General features: G+C 47.9%; 2 protein-coding genes across 6 annotated transcripts in view; one reads left to right on the forward strand and one right to left on the reverse strand.

Annotated features, from left to right (window-relative positions):
* Positions 1-14,192, forward strand: part of srgap1a (SLIT-ROBO Rho GTPase activating protein 1a) — a 78,773-nt gene extending 64,581 nt beyond the window's left edge. For 2 of the 3 annotated variants that reach the window (XM_056416903.1, XM_056416904.1), the window contains exons 16-22: positions 1,053-1,158; positions 1,321-1,545; positions 3,141-3,220; positions 6,618-6,798; positions 7,936-8,073; positions 10,730-11,105; positions 11,847-14,192. In XM_056416903.1, coding sequence (XP_056272878.1) covers positions 1,053-1,158; positions 1,321-1,545; positions 3,141-3,220; positions 6,618-6,798; positions 7,936-8,073; positions 10,730-11,105; positions 11,847-12,260 — 1,520 coding nt within the window. In that variant the 3' untranslated portion in view covers positions 12,261-14,192. Of the gene's footprint in view, positions 1-1,052; positions 1,159-1,320; positions 1,546-3,140; positions 3,221-6,617; positions 6,799-7,935; positions 8,074-10,729; positions 11,171-11,846 lie in introns of all 3 variants that reach the window. The other variant, XM_056416905.1, reaches the window with a different exon arrangement.
* A 156-nt stretch (positions 14,193-14,348) lies between these two features.
* On the reverse strand, positions 14,349-19,515 carry ccdc113 (coiled-coil domain containing 113). 3 transcript variants are annotated; one of them, XM_056416916.1, is made up of 9 exons: positions 19,223-19,515; positions 18,584-18,716; positions 16,331-16,486; positions 16,095-16,244; positions 15,744-15,854; positions 15,522-15,620; positions 15,322-15,429; positions 15,007-15,162; positions 14,349-14,823 (listed from the first exon to the last, which is right to left on the reverse strand). In XM_056416916.1, exons 1-9 carry the CDS (start codon positions 19,312-19,314, stop codon positions 14,734-14,736), a joined length of 1,095 nt encoding a protein of 364 aa, XP_056272891.1. In that variant the 5' UTR covers positions 19,315-19,515; the 3' UTR covers positions 14,349-14,733. The 3 variants fall into 3 exon arrangements, with proteins under 3 accessions (XP_056272891.1, XP_056272890.1, XP_056272892.1); XM_056416915.1 differs by having other exon boundaries at positions 14,349-14,826; XM_056416917.1 differs by lacking the exon at positions 16,095-16,244 and having other exon boundaries at positions 14,349-14,826.
* Between the last annotated feature and the right edge of the window lie 146 nt (positions 19,516-19,661).

Consider the following 19,661-nt stretch of genomic DNA (forward strand, 5'->3'; position numbering starts at 1 on the left):
ACATGCCGGTGATTGCAGTGTGGGCTGAATGCCCAGCAGGCTGCATATTAAAAAACCCTCTGCTTATTCCATATGGAGCAGCTCAGAACCAGCTTCAAGATCACTTCTCCTTTTTTAAACTGTGATTATTTTTCTTCACCACTTTCTGCAGCCACTGATCTCTTTCATTTGGGAATATTCAGCAGGGGTGTTCCTCCGCGGGTGTTTTCACGCCCGTGCCTTTGTAGGAGATGTATAAATGTGCTCAGGAGCCTTGCAGAAACCAACTTAGGTATTCATCACAGATGAAATGCATCACAAGTATCCCAGAAGCCCAAATCCCAGATGGCACAAAGTGGCCGGAGGGCGACGACGCGGCTATTTTTAGCAGTCGGCAGAGCTCGGCCAAATAGAATCGGGTGCTTCAAGTGCTGTAGCTGAGCAAATGAGATGGTAACGAAAGACCCCCAAGCTCGGCACTCGAGCATGTCGATGAAGCAAAAACGATTTTAAATGCTTTGTTTTTGTTTGAAAGCGATAATGTTCCTGCAATAAATGTGTTTCAGAAAGGGTGACTCATTAGTTGGTAATGTACAAAAGAGTGAAAGAATAAGGGAACCCAACTAAATGGATTTAGAGAGATGATGTTTTTTTTATTCAAGTTCATTGATTTGAGTCGGAAACACGACTCGGCGTCGGGTGCTGTCGAGAAGCGCTTACTTCCTTCTCGTCTTCCTTTTCCTCTTCGGTGTCAGCAGAGGAACGTAGGCTACGGTGAAGGTCGCCACCAGAGTTGATACATTTCCCGTGGCCTCTAAACACACACACACACACACACACACACACACACACGTTACAAATCACTGCTTTGGTAAATCGTTGCTGGTCTTTTCGAGACATGCAGTCATCCTGATACGAGTGGTTTCAAGATGCTTTTGTGTTTCCATCCTGGGACTTGGTGCGGACATCATGGGGTCCGTGCCGTTGTGCATTGAATGTGCAGCGTAGCCGACTGGATGGAAACAAAGCAGTCTTTAGTAATGTAACAGTATTTTCCTCTTTTTTTTTTCTAGGAATAGAAAACCTGCACGAAAGAGCGCTGTACATCCGGAAGATCCTTCTGACCATCCCCAGATCCGTCCTCGTCGTCATGCGCTACCTCTTCTCCTTCCTCAACCAGTAAGTTTACAGACCAGTAAATCCATCCCGTCTTTCACTCCCGCCACTTGATGAAACGTCACTCTGAGTTCAGAGCGGTCACTTCTGTCAGTCGTGATACGCTCTGAAATATTCTCCCTCGGGCTTAACTTGGTCTCCTTGCCCCCCCCCCCCCCCCCCCAGCCTGTCCCAGTACAGTGACGAGAACATGATGGACTCGTACAACCTGGCCATATGCTTCGGCCCCACGCTCATGCCCACGCCAGACAGCCTGGACCAGGTCTCCTGCCAGGCCCACGTCAACGAGATCATCAAGACCATCATCATCCAACACGAGACCATCTTTCCTGACGCCAAAGAACTGGAAGGGCCCATGTATGAGAAGTGCATGGCTGGAGGAGACTATTGGTGAGGAATGGTTCTCGTTATTTCACTCTCCAAACGTGACATAATTCCTCAAGTCACGAGTCGGTTTCTTGTTTTGAAAGACTTGAATGACTTCCTTGAAAATGAACTTCTGCTCTGTGACGAGACTCGCGCTGTGCAGCGACGAGGCCACCGTGTCCCCGGGTCACGTTTAATGTCATCCAGCATTCAAAGACGGACGGCTTTGTGATGAGTTCACTTCGTGCAGCTGCACACATTTCCTAAACAACGTGTAGGTTTGAGAGTCAGACAGACGCCGGTGGTTTGCTTATTCCAGTTATTTTCCCCCGTACCCTCGATGGAACAGAGGCACGCAGCCAAACCTCCTTCCTCAGGGACTCACTCGACATGCAGGTACGCTCTCGACGCTGCAGCTGTGTCAGAAGTATGTCAGTGTAGGGGATCTGAGTAATTACACTCGACAATGATGCGTCTGGTTCAGGAGGAAGCCAGAGTGTGTTTCTGTCCTGACTTTGGGTGGTGGACACTTTTTTTTTTTTAATAGGTAAGTGTGGCAGCTGTGTCTGATTTGGCCTCGGCTGCTGGTGATTGGCAATCACTCAGCAGCCGAGGCCACCCTTATAAAAGCTCCCACTTGAGAGTGGAGGGGGAGAGGTGAGCAGAGGCGCGTGATTTGCGGTCTGCTCGGTGTCGTGTGTGCGGAATAAAACATGTCTTGGAACAAACCCTCTTGCTGTCTGGTGGATCCTTGGTGCTGGGGGGGGAAACCCACGGGTGGCGGCCTCAGGCCTGCTACAGTAAGACAGGCTGAAACAATCCTTTTTATTACCGCGATCATGGCGGGAAGAAGAAGAAAGGTCACGAGGCAGGGAGAGGGTGATTAGGTAAATTGCAGCACATGCTGGAGCCAAACCGACCCGAGACAAACCCGAGGCCCTTTGCCAGCGCCACATCTGTAAGCAGTGCTTGTTCCGTACTCTCTTAATGGGTCTCTGTTTCTCCTCTCTTGTGCCCCCACGTCACCACCGGCTGACAGGGATTTATCCCCGGCGAAAGCTTATCTCCCGTCTCGGCACGACCATGCCCGCCCCCCCCCCCCCCTTCCCTCCCCAGCAGCGCACATGTAGCCCCGAGGGGAGTTGTTGCCTTGGCTGCCTCCCTTTCTTGCAGAAGAGGAGGAGGAAGCTGGTGACATGCTAGCATGGGAGGAGACGCTCAGTTCCTGGCAGGGGTAGTCTCTCTCTCTCTCTCTCTATGTGTGTGTTGGTGTGTGTGTGTGCGGGGGGCATTACCGCCAGCTCACTAAGCACGATGCCAGAAGAAGACCATTTAGGAAAAAGATAGAGGATCTAAGCCTCTCACAGAATAATGACCTCTATTTGAACTTTATCTTGCTCTCATAAATATATTTTTTTTTTATCAAACTCCATTCCTCCTCGGCTTCACTGAAAAGAGAGTTGACTTTTGGGATTTGAGCGACGGTCTTGTGTTTCAAACTGAATTGAGAGACAAAGTGTCTTGAAACATCTTTCATTTCCTTGTGTTTTGAGAACTGTCCCGTGACCCCTGCCGCTGTGAGTCTGTGACCCTGACCCGCTGCATGTTGTCCCCCACAGTGAGAGCCCCTACAGTGAGCACGGAGCACTGGAGGAAGTAGAAAACGAGGGAGGGGCAGAGACGCACACCAGTGAGGACGGTGAGTCACAATAAAAACATGCATGTCTTGCACAATAACACACATACTTCAATTCTGTGTAATTGTGTCCGTTTGGCACCCTTGTTATGTTCCAGCAAACACCATTTGTAAAGTGTATCATTCATTGAGCATTACATGAACTCAACTACACTATCACGTCCACAACACACACACACACACACCTGAAGCACGATGCTGGACGGTGCTGTCCATATGCCACAACCAGAGAGAACCCGGCCCTCGTGTCCATGGTGCAGCTAATCCTGCCTTTCAGCCTGTTGAATGCAGGATGCTTGAAGGGCCAGGGAACTGGGCCTTTCATATTCTAATGATGTTGCTTCTCCTTTGGGGCCATGAGACACTTCCACATCCCCCTTGCTTTTCTTTTTTTTTTCACAAACTCCAGGGTGGTCTACACCAACTGGACCCCTTATGGGAGAGAAATCCTGTTTTCTGAGGGTCAATCTTCGATCAACTGAAAATGTCCAATTCCCTTGAGGTTCTTTTTCCCTAGTAATTTGTAATAAAATAGCATGTGTATGGAGTGTCAAAAGTGTCAGCGTTTAATAGCTTTCCAAATGTTAAACATCTGTGTTTCCTCTGCTAAATGTACGTGTGTATGTAAGTGTCCAAGAGAAATATGATGACATTAACAAGAACACCATCCTCGTTTTGACACCGGAGGATACAATATACTTAGTATTTGTGTGATCATACATGTGAATCTTTGAGTGCAATGAATGCCAGCTGGTTCGGTCCAAATCAAATAGTGAATAAGTTAAAACATCAGCCGGGGTCAGACGTCCAGCGAAAAATCTGAGAAAGATATTTAAAAAAACGTCCAACTCATTTAAAAGTGACAAATATCCGAGACGTAGAGCCGACCACGTGAGCCACAAAGAGTCGACCTATAGCAGAGTCGAGGCTTCGTATTTTACCTTAGGAACAGACTTTCCAAAACCTGTTTCCATGGTGACAACCGCCCCAATCCCGTGTCCTGTTCACAACCAGAGATGCATTTCAGGGCTCCCTGTCCCCTATGCGTCGTCAGTCCCCAGAAATAAAAGTAGGAGCGTACGACGACCTGGTGGATCTCTTCTCATTACGTCAGCTGTTGATCTCTTTGCTTCCAAATGAAAGTCGTCGACTGGATGTAAATAAAAAGGGCGTCTGATTAGACGAGGAAACGCCCCTGTGTGAGCGTTCCCGCTGTGAAACACAGATGGCAGCGATCGACTCTTTGATTAAATAATGGAAGATTATGTTTTCCAGAAGTCCCTTGCTACCACGCTTTTCCCTTTCCAAAAGCTCCTCTGAGCGCACTGGGAGGACGTCCTCACTGAGCCCCTCCCCACAGAGTCTTGAACTGCGGTCAAGTTATTGTCGTCAGTTATTTTTAAATCCCTGTGACCTCATTTGGATTTCAGACACAGAGCGAGCCTCTATTCCTGTTTGTTTACCAGCGCTCGATTCTGCCGCCTGAAGCCGTGTCCACGCTCCTCAAGGCCGCACCATGTGTTTAGTGCATTTACTGTACGAGGGAAAGAGGACAAAGACGGACGGCGAGGACGAGGAGTCATTGCGCTTGTTGGTTTAAGAAGCTGTCCGGAAATGGTCTCGCCGGCCCTCCAGCCGACCTCAGCGGCTGTCACGCCTGGAGATAAACTGAGCTTCTTGTGGCAATTCTCGTACACCATCAATACATTGAGACATACTATCTGCTGGTAAATTTGCTTCAAGGTCAAAGGTGAAAAACTGGTCCATTGATTATAGATCACTTTTCAGTAGCAGCATGACCGTGTTGTCAATGCCTCAGGGATACTGGACAGGCGGTGTATATCACTGTACTCTGGACTCTACAGGCGGTGTATTTCACTGTACTCTGGACTCTACAGGCGGTGTATATCACTGTACTCTGGACTGTACAGGCGGTGTATTTCACTGTACAGGGAGCGTCATCCTTTTCCCCCATAAAGAGCCACCTAAATATTTGTAGATTGGGGGGGGGGGGGGGAGGAATGTGGAGAGCAAAGAAAAGGGAAGAGCAAGTGTTTTCTACCCTCTCCTCTTGTACAGATCTGAAGCATATCTCACACCAGGCTCCTGCTCCCCTTCTGCGTATCACTTATGGATGTAGAGCAACACCCACCCTGACTGCGCTCCTGGCTTATGCAAGACATCTAACAGTTTGGATCTCTTCCACCACAGGGCTCCAGCACCCAGGGTTCAACATGTCTTTCACGCCAGTTGCTGTGTGTGTGTGTGTGTGTCTTCATTACCTCGGTTGGTTAGGTTTTAAGAGATTCTCAGTTATAATTGCACAATGTGTGTGGGTGTGTGTGTTTGCAGCCCAATTAATTCTGACAGTAAATTTCTGCTTGTCACATTTCATTGGGGCCGCGTCACATGCGCCCTGTCAATCCTAATAACCGAGTGAAGCAAGTTAAAGGTTGGAAAGTATAAATATATTCATGAACACTGAGAGATACGAAGAAGTGGCTGCGCGTCATCCGCCCCGTGGCCTCTCTGCTCATCGGAGAACCACTTCCACGCTCCTGTGAAAGATGGACCACGATGGCTTTTCACAGCGGATACAAGCCCCACATGTGCTCTGTTCACGGTGCCTCTAGGACGCCTGAGGGGGGCTGCGTCTGGCCAGGGGTCTGTCTGACTTCTCGTGAGCTGGGAGGTGCGAGCGAGGGAGGGATAAAGAAGCTATTTTTAGACCGGTGTTGCTGTAGTGCATGCCTACGAGAGTCGACTGTGACCGCTGTTGAAAACACACAGATGTTTTCTTCAGGACGGAAATAAATGGAAGACCGGTTTTCAAGGATTGAAAAAAAAATGCTGGACAGAGAGAGCAAGCCATACAAATGCATTGAAATGAAGCATAAAGTAACCGCTCGATGGACCGCTGGTTAGTACCGTCTGTCATAACTTGTGTTTCCCATGTTCATTTCCCATGTCACTGATCCAGGCTTCTACTTGTACAGTTATTGAGTAGTACCCAAGCCCGATGATCCGTTCAGTGACTGACGTGCCCCGGAGTCATATAGATCTCCTCTCACCAGCGTCTAAAAATATCCTGCTAAAGCTCCTCGGGGCCCGGTGGCGCCCTGGCCCAGCGCGCTTGAACTCCATGTGCACAAAGTGCCACACATGAGCGTCGTGGGCACAAACATGCCGCTTTAGTATCCGACCTGACGAGACTCTCCTGCATCAGAGCCAACTTGTGTTTGACCGCATGTGTTGTCCATGCCGATTAGGATTTTCATATCCTCAGACTGCGCCAGTTGTGTCCGTCATTAGAGATGTCTGGCCGTGCGATAATACCCGTCTGCACTCGATGTCTTTGCCCTGCCATGCCCGACCTGTCTAATCCTCTCTCTGTCGACAGAGGGCGAGCCCATTGAAGCCATCGCCAAGTTTGACTACGTCGGGCGCTCATCCCGAGAGTTGTCCTTCAAGAAGGGCGCCTCGCTGCTGCTGTACCAGCGGGCCTCCGAAGACTGGTGGGAGGGACGGCACAACGGCATCGATGGCCTGGTGCCACATCAGTACATTGTGGTCCAAGATATGTAAGTGTTCCTCACTGAGCTCCAGCGATGCAACAGTGTACCCACAATGCATCAGCATCGCGCTAAATAACGTAATGAATAGAAATGCTCCCGGTGGTACTCTAAGGACATTTAAATGTCTTCTCCTGATCTACGACCAGCTGCACTCGGCATCAGGCCCTCTGGCTCCCCGTCGCTCTGTAAGGGGCTGTGGGCCGTCATCTGCAGCCCCGTGCAAAGAGGACCCCCAACCCCATGTGTCCTGGTCCTTCATGTCCACTCAGCTCCAGCAGGCTTTCGCTCTGCATTAACGCGCACTCGCTATCGGAGCGGATTGGTTGTCCCGTTAGGACGGGAGCAGAATCACTCCAATCACTTAGTAGTTGGCCGGCAAAAGGTCCATTTAGCATGCCGTCCCCTCTGTTCCATCACCGCTCTGCCTCCGTCAATAATTCAGCAGGAGGGACACCGCTGATGGGGTGTCCTCTTAGTTAATGAAAGAGCGGTGGAAGGTACGGCTTGTCCCCGCGCGCCGTGACATCCTGCACTCCAACCCAGCAGGCTGGGTGGGGTGTAAGCGCTCACAGGGTTGGGATCTTCCCTTGTCCCATACAAGAGCCCAGAATAAAACATGCAGAGGGACGTCTAAGTGAGTCCACTTCAGACTGTACATTTTGTTTACTGCCTCCTCCTCCTCCGCTGAGGAGAGGTGCTCGACCTTGCTCCGTCGCCGTCTGGGTGCATTCATGTGGAGACACTAAATAAGTGACTGTTTTGTATCGAATAATGCGCATCGTCAGAGGCAGCCGGGTGGCTCTGATTACTGCCACCTGACAGGCGCCGACTCCAGTCAAATACTGACAAGCTGCACAGCTGACTTGTGTGTGTTTACGTGCCACAGTATATCACCGAAATAGGGAGAGGCCGAGATATCTGACTCTGGACCTTGGGGAAGGGATGGAGGAGGTTGGAGGGGGCGGCGTGCTGACTCCTAGGAAACTGATATCACATACTGTCATTGAAGAACGGTGCAAATATGGAAGATCGGCCGATTTGCTGATTTCTCCTTTTTTGTTGTTGTCTGTCTGTATTTTTTTGTCACTTCCTCTCTTGCTCTTTTTCCATGTGTCTCAATGTCGCTCCGTCCCCGCGCCCCAGAGACGACAGCTTCTCAGACACTCTGAGTCAGAAGGCCGACCGCGAGGCCAGCAGCGGCCACACCGGGGACGATAAATGCCTGGGAAAGGACATCGGCTCGCGCTCCGACACCCGGATCTCTGAGGCCTATATCAGCAGGTTGGTTTTCACGCCGCTGTGAAGCTGCGCTTTGTTCGACTGCTGTATAAAAACGATTCATCTCAAGGACATTTTTAAATTGGAGGAAAGTCACAAATTTTGCTGTTTCTAAACACCTGATGTTCAAAAAATCCTCCACTCAATTGAAGATGATGAGTTTTATATGTTTTAGCACAATAAGTTAAAATCAAAAGAGCCCTTATCATAAGCAACAGGCAAACATGTGCTTAAAGGCTCCGAGTGTTTTGATAACCATGTCCATGATAAGTGTTGGGTGTTTAGGCTTTCTCTCTACACTCAAAATTGCAGAAAGAAATCAAGACACGTCGTCTTCAAGGTTATCATCCATCCCGCTGTGTTGATTAGTGCCGGTGCTCCTGTCACCATAGTGACCGATGTGTGACCACCAGGGTTCGTACGGTCATGGAAAACCTAGAAAAGTCATTTCCAGGCCTGGAGAAGTCATGGAAAATACTTAAATCATAAAAGTTTTGGAAAAGTCATGGAAATTTGTTAAAATCACATCTCATTTTCGCCGAGTTTGAAAGAATTAATATATTTTTTAATGAAAGACGCTCAAAATATAAGCCAGCGAAAGCTCTCAATATGCAACATTTTCTACAGTTTTCATGTTTATACCGAGTTTTCAGTTTGGTCATGGAAATTTGGTTTAAAGTCATGGAAATCCATTGGTCAAAATGTGTAAGAACCCTGGACCACAACACATCTTGGACTTCCCATTGGCTCCAGCTCATGAGAGACGGACAATCCAACAACGACGGACACGTCTGCAGCGTCTTTGGTGTTGAAATGGCTTCAGTTGTGAACGCCAGCCCTCGAACTCCAGGCGCTGGGACCATGAACACACTCTCAATGTTGAATGTAGAGATTGGGAGATTGCAAAGCTCACTGATGATTTGCTTGTGATACAAACGAGACTGTAGGAAGCCGAGCGCCCTGAGCAGCGGTCCTCCGTGGCGCATGTGTCCTCGGCTCCCCTCTCTCCCTCCGCCCAAGAGCCTCTCCCTCGACTATTGTATCATGATATCGTATAAGTGTTCAATACCCGGCTGGTATCAACTGGTCACACAAAGGTAGACGCACGCGTGTCACGCATCGGACTTGTCGGCGCCGTCTGTCTGACGCTGGCCAGCCTGTTTTTGTCTCCCCTCTTCGTCGCTGCATTTCTCGGCGACCTTGAAGCTTTCCCGTCAGCGGCTCTCGCCGAGCACGTGAGCAAATGCCGTTTTATTCCCGCTACTTCACCATCGAAACGTGACGATTCATACCGAAGGCGATATGTACACCGCCGCAGGAATCTGTATGCGGATGGAGAATCCACGCCAATGACTCAACTTTTTTTTCTCATCGGCATTAATGGAGCTCCTGTGCAACACACTCCACCTGTCACCCGCTCCCCCCTCCTCACCTCTTTCTTCAGCTCCTTTCTTCCCGCGCTCTCACTTTGCTGCTCCACCATTGAGACAATACTCATACGTGTTGAATCATTCATATCCTGAGCTTTATTTAGATGTTTCCTTCTCCCGGTGTTCCTCCATCGATGACACGCTCGCCAGACTCTGGTCGAGTTTGGCATCCCCCCTCGAAGCGAGCGAAGACGGAAACAAGACGGTGAAATGAAGTGCCTCTTTCAGTGGAGAGGATGCACATCTGTGGGATCACACCAAGCATTATTATCCATTCGGTCATGGTGCATTATTATTATTATTATTGGCAGGGGCCATATAAACAAAGGGTGAGCTGTCAGTGTGGTGACAGCTCAGAGACAAAGTTGCAGTGCCTGTTGTTGTTGTTGTTGTTCACTTTGTCCCAGAGGCACACAGGCCTCGTGAATGTCGACTGCTCCCCCTGCTGGTTGACGGTGGTTCCTGCAGTTGTTTACTCATCCAGATTTATCACTGCAGTCATAAAACATATAAATATATTTTGGTCTCACCAATCCCGCCCCACCACTGGGACTGAGATAGTGCTGTCTGGAAGCTTTGTGTGTGCACATAATAATTCAAATTATATTTTATTTTACTCCGGTTTGAAGCAGATTGGTGTTTCCGGGCGCTGCGTAAGCTCCCGCGGTGTGGGCTGACGTGAGACTCTCTAATTAATTTAGAGGCTGGCAGATTTCTGTGTCTTTGCAGGAAGAGTTGCAGTCCCATTCTCTGAGCCCCTCACATCTCTTGTTTTGGTTTAGCGCCGCGATGACGCTGCCTGTGCATCTTGAGGATGATGGCCGAGATGATGATGATGTTCATTAGGCAGATGCAAACTCTTCAATGAAGCCATTTGTACAAGAGAAGTGATTAAAGGAGGAGTACTTCACTGCTCGTGCATCATCACAAAGAACCAATAATGTGGAATTCAAGTGATTAATCTGGCATGTATCAATCAGCCTTCAGACATTATTGATTTGACGTCATACTAACATTATAATTGAAGTTTCCTTATTACCTTATGAGATGTTATATAAGAAATACCAGGTGACTGTATTATTTCGGAGCGGTGGGGCACTGACATCGGGGCTCCTGCGATTTAAAAAGACAAACCGCTTCACTCAAAGTGCAACGTTTGGGTAGAAGATGAACTGTTGTGACGGAATCCGTGAATGATTAGCGTTGGTATTTCCTCACTTGTATCCCAGCAGGCACAAGAAAAGATCGGAGCCGCCATCCCGGCGGCCCCCGGCCCGGCCCAACGACGTCCACTGCATGGCGCATCCCTCCCAGCACGGCCACGGGGGACACGCGGGCCCCCCGGAGACGGGCTCCCCAGTTCTCGGCCACTTCAGCCCACGGGACGTGCTGCGGAGCCGCGGCCACGTGCCCACGGACAGCCCCGAGCGCCGCCACCGCACCGGCCACGGCGGCCTGGCCAACGTCAGCCGCAACGAGTCGCTGAAGAAGACGGAGAGCCCTCCGATCCGCCGCTCCACCTCCTCGGGCCAGTACGCCGGCTTCACCGACGGCCACCACCACCACCACGGGGGCAAGTCCCTGGATCCGGAGACCATCGCACAGGTCAGCGCGGGACGAGCAGCGACCCGACCGCAGCTCCCTCCACCATCGGCGCCCTGCCCCGCCCTGTAAACACACCGCTGTTCCCCGTCCTCCGGCTGCAGCCGCGTCCGTGTGCTAAATGCTCCCTGAAGACGAGCGCCGCAGGCAGACCGCCGGGAGCTCCGCGCGGGGACTCTTGATTGAAAGGGCACCAAAAAAAACACACACACCAAATATTTCAATGTCGAAATGGTGATGATTTGTGTTCCCGCAGACATACGTTTTTGCATCACCGCCGATCGGAATACGTAATGTATCATATTAACGCCTCCACTCGATTAGAGAGCAGAGGTCACACACACACACATTAAACTGTGCCGCCTGTCTGCCTGCTGGAGAACGCTCAGATGGACACATCTGGTCATCTCTGCATCTCCTGCGCGATCCAACGTCATGAGCATGCAGAGGGAGAGGTGCCTGTGCCGAGTCATGCTCTCCGCTTACTCTGCATGTGTCACGCGTGCTTGGTGTTTCCTTTAAAACCGCCGTCACCGGGCCTCCGTTAACATCGCTCTGTGTGTTTCCGAACATGCCGTACTCCTCTACTTCCTCTACCTCCTTTTTCTGGCTCCCTATGTGTCGTTCCTCCCTCTAACCTTCTTTTAGTTTTCACTTTTCTAACCCCAGCCCTCCCGTCTGTCTCTCATCACGCTCCCCAGTGTTGTACTCATCCCTCTCTCTCTTACACACTCTCTCTCTCAGGACATAGAAGAGACCATGAACACTGCTCTGAATGAGCTGCGTGAGCTGGAGCGTCAGAGCTCGGCGAAGCACGCCCCCGACGTGGTGCTGGACACCCTGGAGCAGCGGCAGACGTCCGGCGGCGGCGGCGGGGGGGGGGGTCCCACGCCGGCCAGCTCCAGCGAGTCCCTGAGCCCCATCCACGGCATCACGCTGAGGTCCACCGCCCACACCGAGCCCCCCATCCGCCGCAGCACCAGCTCCTCCAGCGACGCCATGAGCACGTTCAAGCCTCTGGTCGCCCCCCGCATGGGGGTGCAACTCAAACCCCCCGCCTTGAGGCCCAAGCCCACGCTGCTGCCCAAGTCCAGCCAGGCCTCCCTGCCGCCGGCGCCGTCTGCTCAGGACCCTCTGGACAAGTCCTGCACCATGTAACTCTGGGACGGGGACGAGGGACGGCAAACGGAGAAACGATGGATGTCCAGGAGGCTGCGAAAAATTCTCCCCCGCGTCTCGTCTTCAGACGGACGACGTGTCGGAGCGTCGGCCGGACAACGCTTCTGTCTCGTTGGCGTTCACAGTGATGTGTCATTATGCTTAGTTTAATACGATCTAACACATGTCTTTTTCTTTTCTTTTCTTTTTTAAAAAAATATATTCAAACCACAAATCACAACGGCTTCCTTCAAGGTTTAAGAGAAACGCGCCCGAGTTAGTTCAGTCTAGACTCCCGGAGCGTGGCGCTCCACTGTTGAACCACTGGACCGGAGCGGGAGGCGTTCTCTAGACGATGTACTTTCCTTTCTTTCTTTCTTTCTTTGCTCTTTGCGGCCCATCGAAGGCGTCGTTGCACGGCCGTTGAGACGCAACTGGTTTCACATGTTAAAAGGTATGACAACGCTGCTGTGACTAGCTGGGCAGAAATGGTGTGAAGGGCGGACCGACTCCGGGCCGGAGGAGCCCTCGATACTTTCATAGATGATAGAAGGGACGAGCAGCTTCCTTCACTCGCGTGTACACTCTGCTACTTCCTTTGGCCAGGCAAATGTACAAAGATCACCTCTGTGCTGGATTCGCTCACATTAATTGTAACATGCTTCCACCTGGCCTGGATGAGATGTGACTTGGATAAAACCACTACTTCATTATGAACTGCGTTTGCATTTGATGCATTCTTGACTCCCTGCGTCAGTAACTCACGATGCAGCTGTAACGTACGCCTCGCGGTAACTTATGCCTTTGCATCCGTACAAGAAATGGTGGAGCAGCGTGAAAAAAAAAATATGATGACCAATCATCTCCTACCTTCAGTATATATACGACACATAATGCGATATTACACGCCACAGCTTCTTTTTGCGCTTTGCTTTGCTCGATCTGCCCAAAGACACGACCGTACGAGGAGACGGCATGGATGTGACCCCTCCATATGGATGTGTGTATATATATATATATATATATACACACACAATGTCGGCGTACTTCCTGTTGACTCATGTTGGCGCCCTGTGCTGCCGGTAGCCATGGCCCTCATGACTGTTGGTGTGAATGTCCCCCGGCTCCCTCCGCCTCTGCTTCATGATCAGGGGAGAAGCTCCGCCATGTCGGTTTGTGTGCTGCTCTCACGGATACGGAGTCTTTTCTCCGGGGATGATGACGACGCCTCTAAATGCCGAGGTGGAGGAAGTCTCTGATAAAGTGTGTGTGTGTCGATCGAGTCGTACTTTAAAATGCAATAGCCCCGTAACGTATGTGCCAGACTTGCACACCCTCGGCTGCGTCTTCTTCCAAAGTCGCGGTCGTGCAGCAGAAGCGCGTCCTTTGTTCTTCTCACAACACAGAAGACTTGGTTTGCAATGAATGAGCGATGCTCTCTAACAGCAGGTTTACACTCTCTTTGACTTGACAGATAATGTGTGTGTGTATAATAGACAAAAGATGATTCATTTCTGACTTACTAACTTTCATTATTTTTGTAATATTTGTTTTGTGTTTCTGGGTAGAAGCGACTTGGAGAAAATGATGTAGAATAAATATCCAGCGTCGCCGTATAGATCCAGATGTAAAAACACAAAAGAGCAAAGTGCTTCTGTCCCGTTGTCGTCAACGGTTCTGCAGGCGGGGAGCTGCTCCGTGGGGGCCGCACACCGGGAGCATGGACTTGTGAAAGTGCCTTTGAACATGTTTTAGAGGAACTTCAGACATTCTGTACTGGTGCATTTTCATGACAGATGCTGTGTTGTTGTTGTTTTTGTTTAGGTTTTTTTTGGAGAAGTTGCAGTGCAGGAAGAACGTGAATAAGTAAAGATGCCATTTTCCAAACAGTTATATGATGGAATGAATAATAAATAAACAGCTTACCCATTGTGACATTGCACTTTTATGTATATAACTATATATCTGGTACGTGACATAACAATTAGAGTTGTGTGAGGGCTTCGACCTCCACGGATTTCTTTCTAATAAAGGAAATGATGTGTTGAGTCTGAGCTGAGGTCGAACCTGTTAGCCCTCTTTTCAGGGTAATTTCAACTTTTGTTTATTTAAAGTCGGTAGTGGAAGTATTACAATCATCAAAACACAAGTACTACTTTACAAGTGAAAGTCCTAAATTCATACTAATGTACTTCAATTGTTAGAAAGTGAACTACTCATGCAGAGTACTAATATAATACGTAGGTTCTGTATGTAAAATCAAATAGTAATAAGTAACTATTAGCTAATGAAACGATAAAGGACCAGAAGATGTTCTGGTAAATCTAGCAATTTAAAATAGCCCGCATCAAGATGGCATCAATCTCCCGCATGATTGAGTGAAAAGAGAACAAACCAAGTCATGATCAAAGCCTCTGTGTAACCGTCCAATCAGAAGCCGGTCGGTGGACGGCAGTAGCGCTCTCCTCTGATTCTACGAGCTGGTTTGTGCGATGTGTGGGAGCCTGCCGGGGCCCCGGGGCCTCTGTGTGCTCGCGGCTCTACTGAGGCTCCTCCCCGCCAGCTGCTGATAACAAGACGGAGACGTTGTTGTGATCACTGCCACACAAACACGTCTCTGCAGCTGGACTGCGGCTCAGCATAACAATTAAATAAAAACACCACTTCAAAAATGTGATCACATTCTGACATTAAAGCCGGGAGACAGCTGGTTGTATTTTGGGGAAATAAAAAATAAAAAGTCTACCTCAGCGACCCCAAACTTTCTCTCCCAAGCGTGAATGCTCCGCTGCAGCTTCTTGTGTTTGTCCTTCGCGAGCATGTAGTCGGCGACATCGGGGGCCTGGTAGTCGGCCATCTGGCGCCGCAAGCGTTGGTTGAGGGCCTCCGCCTTTAAACGCTCCTGAAGTGGAAGGGACGAAGGACGCAAACCGAATTACTCAATTAAACTGGGTTGAAGACGAAAAAGAGGGAGACATTTGAGTCTGAATTGATTCATGTTTTTAGTCTGCCACAAGTTGGATCCTTAAAAGTTTGAATGATTTCTGGACGGATGACAAACCTCCTCAGCGTGCTGCATCTTCGCCTCAATTTTTTCCAGCAACTGCTTCTTCTTGGCGAGGTCATCGCTCAGCTCCGCGGCCTCCAATGTCACACGGTGCAGCTTCTCCTGGTCATGCATTCACACACAAAAAGGTGTTTTCATACATCTACACCAAATGAAACTGAGAAAAGTATCTCTCTCTCTCTCACATTTCCTACCTTGTGTTTACCGAGGACACAGAGTACTTTTGAATTGTTCTCTTGAAGTTCAGCCAATGTTTTGTCGATTCTCTGCTCGCTGTATCCCTGGAAAATGTCCTAGAAACGACCCAACAACCAACAAAAGAAAGAGTCGCTGTTCTCTTTCATATCGGTATAAATCTCAAACTACAGGATGGAGTGACCATCTATTGACATATAATATACAACATCCTGCTCTACCTCGTACTCTGCTTTCCCCATCTCTTTCTTCTGTTGCAGCTGCTGCTGGAGCTTCTTCTCGTGGGCCTTCAGTGTTTGGTTCTTCAGCATGAACGTCTCCAACTGCGTGACCTGTTTGTAGCATAGGGGGGGGGGGGGGGCCATGATGAATATGGGCCGGGGTTGCAAAAGTACTATTACATGAAGCTTTATTCATGGGAATGCTTCAAGAACAATATGACCAAAGCATCAAATACCAAAAGTACCTCAATATGATTGTTTTATATGTCGTCGTCTAACTTTTTCTGCAGTATGAATAAAACAACTGGTGAATTACACATTAAATAATCCCCCAAACTGGAATATTTTCACCTTTGACTTGTCTTGGATGAACTGAAGCACCTTCTCAGGCTCCGCCATTTCCAACCTGTTGTCCTTCATAGTTTTGAGCAGTTTGCTATCAAACTTCTTCTGAGCCATCCGGATTTCTGCAAGATGCAATTCTGATTCTTTCAGAGAGGCCTGGAGAGACGAGCAGTCAGAGGGGAAAATACCCGGTAAGTGTGCGTTTGTGGGGTTTTGTTGTGTGTGTACGGGTATGTTGTAACCTTGGAGTTGTCCTGAATCCTCTCGTATGTCCGTCTGACTTTCTCCTGGTCCTGTCGTGTCTCCGTTACTTCTCTCTGTGCCACATAAAGTTTTTGTTCCAAGGTCAGCTGCTGGAGGGGTTCTGATATGTTGGCCCGGGACCTCCGCCTACGAACCTGAACACACACACACACACATCTAAAAAGGATGTGGGGCTTTGCAGAGAGGCAACAGAATTTGAATCCGGATTGCCAAGAAGATTTCAGCACAAAACAATTATCGCTAATTTGGAGCAGTAAGTTGTAACTCTTTCAACCCCAGAAGTCGTTGAGGTCATCCTGCGCTGATCGTTTAATTAGTTGGAATGCTTCAGCAGTCCAACTATGGTTCTTGTCTTCTTTAATAAACTTATTATTCTATTTATTCCGTACCTTTTTTTATTTCGTACTTTTTTTGTCCCTCTTCTAGTCCTTCAAACAGTATCTTCATATTTTCAGTAAATTCAGCAATTAAATTGTTTTAATGTTCACATAGCCTTCAACTATTACTGTATATTTTCAAATGATTAAATTTTTTAAAAAGAAAATGAATGGGATCCAATGGTGGAAATCTTCAAATCTTAAACTTGTTCAACTTTAAAACCTTACACTATCGGCATACATTTAGCTAAAGAAACAATTCTACCTTTAAAATGTTGAAAAGATTGTTAGCTATAACTTTATAATTCAGCTTCTTTTCATAGTTCTTATAGTTATTTAACTGTCCCCGTTTTAGTTGTGTGTGTTTTTCAGCTCGTCTTGCAGTTTGCAATGAGTGTGTGTGTGGGACCTTAGAGCTGTGACGTCGCTAGAGTGCAGTGCTGCTTCAGAATCTTGCGAAAAAAGATTTGTATATCGTCACTAGGGCCACAATTCTTACTCTTTAGGCATTATTTTCTGGTAAAGTAGTAGGGAATCTTTTGCTTAATGTAGACATGTGACTGGAATCCAACAGTTTCCCAGATTTTTCTAGAGAAGCCTTTAACGAGGGGAGAAGTCCACATTTTGCCCCATAGAGGAGAACCAGCTTCAAAGTTTCTCAGGTCACATTTAACCCACAAAAATAACAAACATATCGGCGTGTTCGGCTGAATCTTTCCTCTATTGATTCTACTATTTTGGTGATTTTATCATGTTTTTTTGACAGGGTTTAACAAATGCTTTTGTAGAAAATCCACCCAGTGTTTAGATCTTGTCAATTGTAACGTAATTCAGAATTGGCAGCCTGGAAGAGCTTCTACAATAATACGATCCACAGTCTGCTGTAGTTCTCTCCTTTAGGGAGACGTTTATTCACCGATCAAAAGCAAAGTACAAATGCTCACCAGCGATTGGAATCACACCGCAAGCTCTCCTCAACATGCAAATCGAGGCCCAAAGATCACACCCTCTCCTCGGGTGGGGGCTGTCTGTTGGCCGTGCCTCTTGGTATGTGTAAATACTGATAACATGTGTGAAGGTTGAATACTGTCCGGCGTGTAGCTACCATTGAGCTGCAGACACAATATCTCTGTCTCCCCACAGACAAAAGTGCCGTTTCTTCTGATGTTTTGCCGGAACCTAGACATTACGGTCCCTTCAATAAATCAGATTAATATTAACACTATCCTTCACCCTGGTTTCTCCCTCTCTTTCTTTATTTATCTTTCTCCTGTCTCTCAAGTTATTTATTTATGTATTTCTCTCTCTGGTTCTCATGTCTGACTTTCCCCCCTCTCTCTCATTTATTGGGTTGTCATTCATATCTTTGAGTTTGAATATTGAGATGATAAAGTTGTGCTTATCTTTTCCAGTTATACATTTCCACTAAATACATTTTTGCTTCAACACTTTCAGCAGGAAGTTTCCTTTTTTGATATGTTCAGATGTTCAACCTTTTCAGCTGTTGGCAGCTATGTTGAGCTTTTAATTTAGTTTATTTCAGCTAATTTAAGAAATTTCCAGCTATTTTCAGACATTTTCAGCAATTTAGGTTTTATTTTTCAGCTTCAAGCTTTCAGATGTTAGCATTCCAACGCATTTTCAGCAGGAAATGCATTTTCTAGTTGGATTTGTAATCCTGTTTTGTGACTTGGAGCAAGATGACCTCATCGAAACGTGAACCAAAGTGTTGCTCTTTATCTACATCCTGTGTTTCTGTTTGTGCTGAGTGAGCATTTTCTGCCATCCTGTTGCTGCCTGTTCCTTTTCAGTGAGTTTTGTATGTATAAAGCACCCGGTCTTGGGTGCACTTACCCCACCCTCGAGGTTGGAGGCTCCTGCCCCCGGACCGTCTCCCCCAGCCTTGGACACCAGGTCTCGAGGATCAATGCGACCGATGAAGCGCTCACACATGTCGATCTCTGCAAATAGGGCTGCGTTGGAACATCTTGGGTGGGAGGGAACAACAACAATTTATACATCAGATTAAGAAAATGTTTGAAGCTGAAAAGTGAACCTAACTTAAATGTCAAATATATTCACTCACTCCTGATATTTTTTCTAGGGAAACAGGAGCTTGCCTTATTGTGTAAATTAGTTGGTAGTGTTAATATTAAAACACAAAACACCACCACAAATTTGCTGAAGTATAGCTGCTTTTCAACCTTTCACATGGAGGGGGGGGGGTGTCATGTGACCTGGTTTAATTTAAAGGATGGTGATCTAACTAATTGCTCTCGGACTAGGATCAAGCGTTAGTTCGTGATTTGTGCTTTAACTAGTATCTGACATGTATCTTCTGTACTGCTCGTTTACCAGAGTGCTCAACAGCACTCGTGTCGGCTAACAGTGAGCTAGTTTAGTGTTAGCAGGTTGCAGTAACGCTAAACTCACGAATCAGTCTTTAGCTGAACACACGTTACGGCTGAGCGACACACGGTTTATTTTCATTACTTCAGTTGTTCGACTTGGTCGTGGAGGAGTTCTTGTTGTTCTTGTTGGACTTCTTCCTTTTTTTCTTCCACCAACGAAAGCTCATCCTCCATGGTTGCGAAGGTACACTGAAACTCTTGCTGCGGTTGCTAGGGCTCGTGTTGCCTTCAAGTGCTGTTGTACCTCTGTAATGCAGCACGCGTTGCCTTCACTTGCTCCGTAAACAACGATTTAAATCACCTTATTTGTGTTGACTGTCTCTTGTTACTATTAGATGTGAATGTTGCTTATAAAAATCCTACGGAAACGTTGGCTTAAACCGTACAAACTAATTAAAACATAAATCACAGCTTGTTCTCTTCCACTTGCTTCGAAATGACGCCACACACGCGCACACGCACGCACACACACACACACGCACACACTCTTTTTTAAGTTTCAGTTTCATTTCCCTGTGGTC

This window comes from Pseudoliparis swirei, chromosome 6, assembly GCF_029220125.1.
Source record: "Pseudoliparis swirei isolate HS2019 ecotype Mariana Trench chromosome 6, NWPU_hadal_v1, whole genome shotgun sequence".
In the NCBI taxonomy this organism is placed as follows: Eukaryota; Metazoa; Chordata; class Actinopteri; order Perciformes; family Liparidae; genus Pseudoliparis; species Pseudoliparis swirei.

Bases quoted from the DNA above. Each gene is read 5' to 3' on its own strand.
- ccdc113 (XM_056416915.1), bottom strand. From the start codon at position 19,314: ATGGAGGATGAGCTTTCGTTGGTGGAAGAAAAAAAGGAAGAAGTCCAA. The intron at 18,717-19,222 runs GTAATGAAAATA...CTCCCACCCAAG, and splicing joins GACCAAGTCGAACAACTGAA to ATGTTCCAACGCAGCCCTAT. The intron at 16,245-16,330 runs GTTACAACATAC...TCGTCTCTCCAG, and splicing joins GGATTCAGGACAACTCCAAG to GCCTCTCTGAAAGAATCAGA.